Here is a 10,266-nt window from a genome sequence, read left to right on the forward strand (position 1 = left end):
TAACCCTAAGGCTAGGGTAACCCTAACCCTAACCCTAACCCTAGGGCTAGGGTAACCCTAACCCTAACTCTAGTGCTAGGGTAACCTAACCCTAACCCTAACCCTAACCCTAACCCTAACCCTAGGGCTAGGGTAACCCTAACCCTAACTCTAGTGCTAGGGTAACCCTAACCCTAACCCTAACCCTAACCCTAACCCTAACCCCAAACAGCTGGACACCTTTAAACCTTTAACCCCAGCTCAGGCGCCTCGCTATGCAAGGTCACACTGCTACCAGGTCTCACTGGGTGGGACGAGGTGGAGACAAGAAAAGCAGAAGCAGGTTGGGTAAAATGCGATGATCAGCGCACAAGTGCAAGTCTTGCATCCTGTTTCAGAAGAGATTCAGGAAGTCCTGTGCAGCAGCAGCAGGCTGAGCAGCTCTCCAGGGGCAAAGATGGCTCTGCTGCCTCACCTCTTCCTTCACTCCTTCCTCCTCGGTCTTGGTAAGAGCTCCATTTCAGTTTGGATCCAACAACAAAACGGACGATTCTTCCTCTGATTGCGGGGTTTCTGTTGTCCTGTGGGATCAGTTGTGTGGGCTCAGCTCCAGGTTTAACCTTCACACCTGATCCCCTGAAGAAGAGGGATTAGAAGAAGAAGAGTTTTAAAGGAAGATTAAGTGTTTCCATCTGGTTGTGTAGAAGTCAGAGACAGTTCTAATATTAAACTTTAGGCTCCACAACTAAAACAAAACTGTATTTGAAATTTTTCGCCGCCAGTCGAACAAAAGTACGATGAATATGTAAATAAGTGCAACACTTCTAGTCATTCTTTTACTCATCATTTGTAAGGAATCCGCGTCTCTTTGACTTTCAACATTGATTTGACAAATCCAAACGTCTACGATGGAGAACGGGATCATTTCTTTGGCTACAAAGTTCTTCAGTTCACATCTGGGGAATCCAAAGGGTGAGTTTGACCTGCTTTTATCTCCAGCTGCTTAAAATGGCCACTTCAGAGTCAGATGCAGTTAGAACGATTGAATCTAGCGTGAAGCTCCTAACTAGCTACAGCGTGAAGCTCCTGAGTAGCTACAGCGTGAAGCTCCTGAGTAGCTACAGCGTGAAGCTCCTAACTAGCTACAGCGTGAAGCTCCTGAGTAGCTACAGCGTGAAGCTCCTGAGTAGCTACAGCGTGAAGCTCCTAACTAGCTACAGCGTGAAGCTCCTGAGTAGCTACAGCGTGAAGCTCCTAACTAGCTACAGCGTGAAGCTCCTAACTAGCTACAGCGTGAAGCTCCTAACTAGCTACAGCGTGAAGCTCCTGAGTAGCTACACCGTGAAGCTCCTGAGTAGCTACAGCGTGAAGCTCCTGAGTAGCTACAGCGTGAAGCTCCTGAGTAGCTACAGTGTACAAAACGTACATTGTCAAACATTTTGAACTCACTGTTTGAAAAAGCCTTTTTTAAACTTCTGGACCTCGTGGTCCTCACAAATGTAGCAAAAGCTCAGAGTTTGACACGGATCCAGTTTGGTGCGTTTATGAATCTGTGACTGGGACGTTAGAGATGACCGGCCGTTTCCACAGGATATTTGTCAGTGCACCTCTCAATGGATCTGGGGCCATTTGCAAACTGGGCCGGTCCAGAGCCAGCGAGTGTTTCACCAGACAAGGTAAATTCCACCAAAACAAACAGAAACGATGAAAGAACACCAGAGGAAGGTTCTGCATTTGTTGCTCTTCCAGAAATTCTCTTCAAAAACCAAACGTTTCCAGTCCGGAACCTGGGCCTGTCCATCATCAAAGGCTCGGACCCGTCCACCTTCACGGTGAGACATCAAAGAGCCTCCAAAATCAGGGTGGCGGCGAGTGGGATGTGACCGGCCTGTGTTTCCCCCCCAGGCCTGCAGCCCCAGCCTGGCCCACGGCTGCAACGACAACTCCTACCTGAACAGTGTGTGTTTCCCCCTCCCAGCCCAGGGCCAGCAGCCCCGGGCGCTCACGCCCGCCTTCCAAGGTCCGCACGCACACGCACACGCACACACGCACACGCACACGCACACACGGACATCCCTCCATCCACCAGCCCTCCATCCACCATCCATCCAGCCACCACCATCAACCCGAATAGGAACAAAAGAAAGAAACAAAAAAACGGAAAAAGAAGTAAAGAAGAAAACCAGAAAGAAATAAAGAAAGAAGAAACAGCCAGCCAGAAAGAAAAAAAAAGAAAGCCGAAAAGCAGAAAGAAAAAAAAAAGAAAGAAATGAAGAAAAGAAGAAATGAAAAAAAGACAGAAAAAACCCCAGAAAAAAGAAAGAAAAAAACGAAAAGAAAAAGAGCCAGAAAAAAATAAAGAAAACCGAATAAAAAGAAGCCAAAATAAAAAAAGAAACATGAATCAACCCCACAAAAACCCGCCATAAAAAATCCATCCCTCCATACAACCCTCCACAATCATCAAATAAAAACCCATCCATCCAAACCTCCACCCTCATCCACCCATCCACCCCTCCATCCACCCCTCCACCCCTCCATCCCTCCATCCACCCCTCCATCCATCCCTCCACCCCTCATCCACCCCTCCATCCATCCCTCCATCCACCCCTCCATCCCTCCATCCACCCCTCCACCCCTCCATCCACCCCTCCATCCATCCCTCCATCCACCCCTCCATCCACTCATCCTCCACCCCTCCATCCACCCCTCCACCCCTCCATCCCTCCCTCCACCCCTCCATCCCTCCATCCACCCCTCCATCCACTCATCCCTCCATCCCTCCACTCATCCCTCCACCCCTCCCTCCATCCCTCCATCCATAATAATCACCATTCTTCTGCAGACTGCACCAAAAAGCAGGTGGATCTTGTCTTTCTCTTCGATGGATCTCTCAGTATGACTGAAGCTGAATTCCAGGAAAACAAGAAGTTCATCAAAAACATAATGGTTTCCCTCAAAAACACCTCATTCAAGGTGAGGGAACATTAAAGGGAAGCACAGTCGTGACCGTGTGACCGTCTCATTTCAATGACTTTGTCACTCTTCAGTTTGCAGCGGTTCAGTTTTCAAACTGGTCCAGTAAAGTTTTCGACTTCAATGAATATGAAGATGGGAGCGCTGAGAAGGCTCTGGACAAGGAACCGCACATGAAGAGCCTCACCAACACACACAAAGCGCTCCAGTTCGTGCTGTAAGCTGCCAAACCCGTTTCTCTTTGATGTGGACAATCACATGGTCACATGGTTGATGTCTCTGGACCATGATGACACTCACTGTTCTCAATGATCGTTTGTTTCAGGGTGAAACTCTTTGAAAACAAAACAGCAGGAGTTTCTCCTGATTCCACTAAAGTTCTGGTTCTGATCACTGACGGTGATCCCAGTGATCCCGACAACGACATCATTAGTCAATATGATGAAAAGAACATCATTCGCTTTGTCATCGGGGTAAGTTTGAAAGTGTTAGCATTGTTATCACAAGTCCTGAGGAGTGCTACCGATAACAGTGTTGGGGTGATTTAGATGCTCCACAAATGGCAACATATCGTGTGTTTCAGGTCAAACAAGCTGACATAACAAAATTTCGGGCCATTGCCTCAGAACCAAAAGACAAAAATGCCTTCAAAATTGAGAAGTACGGTAACCTCACCGGGATTCTTGAAAACTTTCAAAAAAGGATCTTTAAAATGGAAGGTGATCATTTTTTATAGTTATAAGATGTATGTAGGCATGTGCACACACACACACTCACACACACACACACCACTCACACACACAACACACACACTCACACACACACACACACACACACTCACACACTCACACACACACTCACACACACACACACCCACACACACACACACACACTTGTGTATAACATGACTATCTTGGCTACTTTAGGCACCCGAACAAGTCAGGCCGGAGACTTAAAGAACGAAATGGCCCAGACTGGATTCAGTGGGGTCAGCCACAATGTGAGTGAACCTGCAAGTTTATCGTGACGTCATTCCAATGATGCCAAAAGTCCGTGTGATTGAATATTTGGTCCGGTTCCGCCGATATTTAGGTGTAAGCAGATAATCTAGATAATATAGGAGAACGTATTTACAGGCACACGTCCCTAATGAAGAGACATTTGTTGGCTTCTCTGCTCTCTGGGCTCCTCACAGTTGTGCACGTTTCTCTTACTAGGATACTTTGATTCTGGGCTCAGTGGGGTCCTACAGCTGGAAAGGTTCACTTCATGAGCTGCGGGGACAAAAAACTACTCAAATTGACGATCCAGACATGCAGATGGACTCCTACCTTGGTACTGAACACAACACATGCAATATCAGTTGTTCTATCGAGGTAGTCATGTTTATTTTACATTGATGTAGAAAATTATTTGTTCTAAAATGCAGCACATAAGATTAGACAAAGTGTAGTTCACAAAGACCCAGATGAAGTTTTACAATAGGTCACACATGGAGGGTAAACAGGGCCCTGCCCTGGAGCCGGGCTGGAGGTTGGAGCCCGTCAGCCTGATTCAGAAATATGGGCCCAACACCTGCAGGATTAATCATCAGGGTCTGGTGGAATATTGGAAAAGGTAGCTTAATCTCTACTAGATATATGTGGCCTCACCCCAGAACACAGCACGACTTCTGGAACCAAAGTCCGAAGAAGGGTTTCCAGTGCTCAGCCTTCATCGTAAGGTCTATGACAGCACTTCACCCTTGGTGTGGTGCTGGAAAGGACATGGGACAATTCACCCAACCAGTCTGAAGAGACTTACCACTGGGTACCCAGAAGCACCCTATCAGGTGGAAGATGAGACGAGATATAAAGCTCATTACTCATAACGTGTGAATGTATATTTAGACCTTGTTGCCAGTGCAGAATCCATTTTGCGTTGTTCTAATGCCTTTTGCATCGTTGCAGGATATGCAGTTTCTGTTGGAGAGAGGAATAACGCTGTGGTGTATTTTGCCGGTGCACCAAGGTCGGAACATGTGGGACAAGTTGTCCTTTTTAAAAACGATGGCATGAACTGGACGGTAGCCCAGAAAATCAGAGGGAACCAGGTTAGTCATTCAACATTCATTAAGCATTAATTATAAGTTACTCCTCAATGTGCTGAAATACCATTAATTTGAGCACTTTTAGTTGAAACAGAGTCTATATGATACACCCATTTTATGTCCTTCAAAATGTACATTTTCTATAGAAACACTATTTGATGTCTTATTACGCCTACATTTAAACGTTTTTTCATTAGGAAGCAAAAATCAGTTCAGTATTCAATTTCCTTGTTTTTGACCAATATACAGTAGATTTCCCAACAAACACATAACTTTAGGGTTAGAGTTAGGGTTAGGGGTTAGGGTTAGGGTTAGGGGTAGGTTTTAGGGTTAGGGTTAGGGTTAGGGGTTAGGGTTAGGGTTAGGGTTAGGTTTTAGGGTTAGGGTTAGGGTTAGGGGTTAGAGTTAGGGTTAGGGGTTAGAGTTAGGGGTTAGTGTTAGGGGTTAGGGTTAGGGTTAGGGTTAGGGGTTAGGTTTTAGGTTAGGGTTAGGGTTAGGGTTAAGGGTTAGGGTTAGGGTTAGGTTTTAGGGTTAGGGTTAAGGGTTAGGGTTAAGGGTTAGGGTTAGGGTTAAGGGTTAGGGTTAAGGGTTAGGGTTAGGGGTTAGGGGTAGGGGTTAGGGTTAGGGGTTAGGTTTTAGGGTTAGGGTTAAGGGTTAGGGGTTAGGTTAGGGGTTAGGTTTTAGGGTTAGGGTTAAGGGTTAGGGTTAGGGTAGGGGTTAGGTTTTAGGGTTAGGTTTTAGGGTAGGGTTAGGGTTAAGGGTTAGGGTTAGGGTTAGGTTTTAGGGTTAGGGTTAGGGGTTAGGTTAGGGTTAGGGGTTAGGTTTTAGGGTTAGGTTTTAGGGTTAGGGGTAGGGGTTAGGGTTAAGGTTAAGGGTTAGGGGTAGGGGTTAGGGGTTAGGTTAGGGTTAGGGGTTAGGTTAGGGGTTAGGTTTTAGGGTTAATTTTAGGGTTAGGGTTAGGGTTAGGGGTTAGGTTTTAGGGTTAAGGGTTAGGGTTAGGGTTAGGGTTAGGGTTAAGGTTAAGGGTTAGGGGTTAGGGGTTAGGGGTTAGGGTTAAGGGTTAGGGGTTAGGGTTAGGGGTTAGGTTTTAGGGTTAGGTTTTAGGGTTAAGGGGTAGGGGTTAGGGTTAAGGTTAAGGGTTAGGGGTTAGGGGTTAGGTTTTAGGGTTAGGGTTGGGGTAGGGGTTAGGGTTAAGGTTAAGGGTTAGGGGTTAGGGTTAAGGTTAAGGGTTAGGGGTTAGGGTTAGGGTTAGGGTTAGCAGTTTATATCCCAGGAAAAAGCAAATAAAGTCTCTTCTTGTATTTATCCTTTGTTTGTTCATGACCAGTACTTCTTAACTGTACTAAAAGATTTTGAGGTTTACATCAGTTTCCAGTATAATTTGGGCCTCGACTAAATTTTACTTCCTTTAATGTTCCACATGAAAAAGTATCTTCTACATTTTAACATATGGATTCCAATGTAAATACAATATAATAACATAATAGCAATTTCCATTTTCCCCTTTTGTTCATTACTTTTGATTTACCCTTACCCTAACCCTAACCCTAACCCCTAACCCTAACCCTAACCCTAACCCTACCCCTACCCCTTACCCTAACCCCTAACCCTAACCCTAACCCTACCCCTACCCCTAACCCTAACCCTAACCCTAACCCTACCCCTACCCCTAACCCTAACCCCTACCCCTACCCCTAACCCTAACTATAACAGTCGCACATTGCTTCATACAGTAATATCAGGTGTTCCAGACAGAAGAGCTTAGAGGCTTTCAGCATCCTTCATCATCATTTTTTACTCACCTGTCAGATTGGATCCTACTTTGGCGCAGAGCTGTGCTCCCTTGATGTCGACTCAGATGGTAACACCGACTTCCTGCTGGTGGGGGCGCCGCTCTTTTACCAGCCCCAGGAGAAAAGAGAAGGCCAGATACACGTCTACAGGCTGACGAAGGAGGTTGCCTTTCTTTCAGTCTGAACTACAATGATGTATATTCGACACATTCAGTCTCCGTTAACTTGTTTGTTTTCCAAAAGATGAAGCTTCAAAGTGAACAGAATGTAAATGCCCTATCCATGGGGCGATTTGGCACGAGCATAACCAGTGTTGCAGATCTGAACGGTGATGGTCTCAGAGACGTTGCTGTCGGAGCCCCCCTTGAGGATGACAACCGGGGAGTTGTGTACATCTATCTGGGTGACGGACAGAAAGGGATACGCAGCACCTTCAGTCAGGTGGGACAGAAACATGACACTTCTTTGTTTTTCTTTTTGGTTCGCTGTCGGGGGAAATGGCAGTGCAGCACGATATCGGATATCTGGTTAAAAGGTTTCATCAGTTGTTTCCCCCAACTGATGAAATCACAAGATGTTCCTTAAAAACAGTGTTGCTGGAGGTTCTTGTGAATTTTACCAAAAAGCTCAGACAACTTTCTGAGTGACATGTTTCTTAATCCAGAGAATCCAGAACATTCAGCCCAAGTGGAGATTCTTTGGACAAGCTATTGATGGAGGCATCGACCTGGGAGCAGACGGACTCCCCGATATTGTGATTGGATCACAGGGGGCAGTTGTGGTATTAAGGTACTTACCCTTCATCTGTAGAAAGTGACCTGTGTGCCAACATTCTCTCTCGCATGCGACAGAACTGCTAACGTTGTTTTTGAACTGTTTTCTCATTATAGGGATATTTTAAGACCCCTCCAAATATTCTAATCAAACACAGCCAAAACATCTCTGAATGTTAACATCCGTTTAAAATGTCTTTCAGGTCCAAACCCGTCTTTAATGTCAGTGCTCGTCTATATTTTGAACCGAAGACAATAAGCATTGAAAACATTGACTGCGTTAGCGCGACAGACAAAACTTTCCAAATGGGTGAACTGGTGGCTTGTTTTCACATGGCAGAAGCAACAAAGAGCGTTGCAGGTAGAGATCTGATCTATCGATAGCTGCTCATACTGAGCCCCATCGCTGCTTTACTGCTGCTAATTTCTGGCTTTTTAGGTTCCCTGAAGTCTGGACTAAATATATCCTGCTTTATTAATGTGGATCCACTGAGGCAAATGTCCCGAGGTTTCTTCAATGAAACTGGGAGCAAAGCTAGGAACCATACTGCCACCCACGAGTTACTGGACAAAGAGAACTGCTTTAGCTACCGCATCTATATGACCGTAGGCTCTTGCATTTGAGATGTTTGCACATTTCTATCAATGCATTTTACTGACAGCTGAAGTGTCTGCACACTAAAGCCTGAACGTTCACCTTTTCCACTCGCTGAAAACGTTCCGCACAGTTTTATTATGTGTGTTTTCCTTCAGGAGTGTGTCAGGGACACATTGTCGCCCATCGGCATCAATTTCACCTTTTCCCAAGTGAACGGTGAGAGTTCCCAGGCTGTCCTGAACGTGGACAGCAGACGGCAGCTTCATATCGAGGTACCTGGACTCGCAATGCTTTTTCATAAATGTGACAGGAATTCTCGGCTGGAACATGAAGGTGTGAAAACACAGATGAAGACTCACAATAGGAACATATTCTTTCTAAAGTTTTGAATCATGATACTAATTACTTATTATTGTAGAATAGATCAAAATATCCATATTTGGCGTTACTACATTTTTCACAATGAAGGACATAAATGTTGTAAAGCCAGCTCGAATGGTAGAGGTTTGGCACCATCGGTACGCCCTGAATAAGGTGGTGCCGACCCAAACGGGCCATGACACCAGGACCAGAAATCCAACGGACCCCATTAGATCATTCAAATTCTAATTTTTAAAAAGCTCTAGAGTCGTTTGGTGAAAGATGATTAGGGATGTATATTTGACACAATAATGCAATATTTCAGTAATTCGGGGAATGTTCTCTGTAGACTGTCGGCGATTATTTGATATTGTGTTGCATGAGATCTCCCTTGTCTGGATCTTTACTTTCTACATTTAACAGGTTCCCTTTGAAAAACAATGTAGAAAGAATGACTCCTGCGTCGCTGAGCTTGACGTCGACTTCACGTTCATGTAGGTCGAGCTCGGCACCGCTGGGGTATTCACATTAACAAAACAGGCCCAAATGTGACGATTGTGCTGACATTGGCAGGACCCAAACCTTGCTGGTGGCGGAGGACAGCTACTTCAACCTTTCACTGAAGCTGGCCAACAGTGGCGACGACTCCTACAACACCAGTCTGACCATCTTTTACCCTCTGGGACTCTCCTTCTCCAGAATGACACAGGTAAGAGCCTCACAAACCAGGAAGGTTCCGCCTGTTTCTGGGCTTCTTCTCTTAGTGAAGCTCAATAGTTCTGTTGGAAGAAGCAGCTTTCAGGAAACCCTTCGCTAGATGTAGTCCCACAAAGTCACAGCTGAAAATCCTCTTTAATCCCATACATTTTGTACTATCCTTGTGAGGCCTTTTATGGGCATGATGCAGCCCCCCAGCAGCTTAGGGTCAGGGTTAAGGTTAGGGTTAGGGGTCAGGGTTAGGGTTAGGGTTAGGGTTAGGGGTCAGGGTTAGGGTTAGGGGTCAGGGTTAGGGTTAGGGTTAGGATCAGGGTTGGGGTTAGGGTTAGGGGTCAGGGTTAGGGTTAACCCTAACGCCACACATCACCACTAAAGGCTTTACCCTAACATCAACCTAAAGTAACCTCAACCCCCACATAGGTCCCATCAAACATTCGAGCTTGTGGGGGCAGTAAGAATGTCTCTTCTCTGAACAACCCAGTTCTTTGGGCATATTCAGGTCGCTAATTTTGATCTGTGTTGTTTTCTCTAAACAGCAGACGAGATCAACACAGCACATCTGTCTGGACCAGGAGGGAGTGATCGACAGAACCACGTGCAGCATCAGCCTGCCCGTCTATCGCAGCAGATCAGTTGTCAGTCATCCTGACACACAATGAACCCGAATACTTGAGCTTTGGATGTTTTCAAGTTCTCTAATGTGCTACTGACGTCACCCTCTTGCTTCCCCCCACAGGCAGCCTTTAACGCTTCTTTCCGCATCATGACTGATGAAAAATGGAATGATACCGTGTCACTAACTGTAGCTGGAGCAAGGTGTCTGAATGATCTCTGCTGACTTCAGCTCGATTTGAATATCACATTATTGATGTCCTCGCCTTTAATCTCCATTAAAACTCTCTTTTTTCACCCTCAGTGATAACGCAAACCCCAACAGGAGCAGTTCTGTGACCAAAAGCATCCCAGTGCAGTTTCAGATCA

General features: G+C 45.8%; 1 protein-coding gene across 2 annotated transcripts in view; it reads left to right on the forward strand.

Moving 5' to 3' along the window:
• Window positions 1-421: 421 nt before the first annotated feature.
• Window positions 422-10,266, forward strand: part of zmp:0000001082 (integrin alpha-D) — a 13,274-nt gene continuing 3,429 nt past the window's right edge. For both annotated transcript variants that reach the window (XM_057035605.1, XM_057035606.1), the window contains exons 1-23: window positions 422-485; window positions 834-951; window positions 1,570-1,655; window positions 1,729-1,811; window positions 1,885-1,999; window positions 2,825-2,955; window positions 3,030-3,172; window positions 3,281-3,428; window positions 3,539-3,674; window positions 3,882-3,955; window positions 4,173-4,290; window positions 4,905-5,047; window positions 6,854-7,000; window positions 7,081-7,278; window positions 7,502-7,626; window positions 7,814-7,971; window positions 8,050-8,216; window positions 8,364-8,480; window positions 8,992-9,062; window positions 9,142-9,277; window positions 9,822-9,920; window positions 10,022-10,101; window positions 10,202-10,266. The exon at window positions 10,202-10,266 is cut by the window's right edge and continues 16 nt beyond it. In XM_057035605.1, coding sequence (XP_056891585.1) covers window positions 437-485; window positions 834-951; window positions 1,570-1,655; window positions 1,729-1,811; window positions 1,885-1,999; window positions 2,825-2,955; window positions 3,030-3,172; window positions 3,281-3,428; window positions 3,539-3,674; window positions 3,882-3,955; window positions 4,173-4,290; window positions 4,905-5,047; window positions 6,854-7,000; window positions 7,081-7,278; window positions 7,502-7,626; window positions 7,814-7,971; window positions 8,050-8,216; window positions 8,364-8,480; window positions 8,992-9,062; window positions 9,142-9,277; window positions 9,822-9,920; window positions 10,022-10,101; window positions 10,202-10,266 — 2,707 coding nt within the window. In that variant the 5' untranslated portion in view covers window positions 422-436. The remainder of the gene's footprint in view (window positions 486-833; window positions 952-1,569; window positions 1,656-1,728; window positions 1,812-1,884; window positions 2,000-2,824; window positions 2,956-3,029; window positions 3,173-3,280; window positions 3,429-3,538; window positions 3,675-3,881; window positions 3,956-4,172; window positions 4,291-4,904; window positions 5,048-6,853; window positions 7,001-7,080; window positions 7,279-7,501; window positions 7,627-7,813; window positions 7,972-8,049; window positions 8,217-8,363; window positions 8,481-8,991; window positions 9,063-9,141; window positions 9,278-9,821; window positions 9,921-10,021; window positions 10,102-10,201) is intronic.

This window comes from Takifugu flavidus, chromosome 6 (genome assembly GCF_003711565.1).
Source record: "Takifugu flavidus isolate HTHZ2018 chromosome 6, ASM371156v2, whole genome shotgun sequence".
NCBI lineage: Eukaryota > Metazoa > Chordata > Actinopteri > Tetraodontiformes > Tetraodontidae > Takifugu > Takifugu flavidus.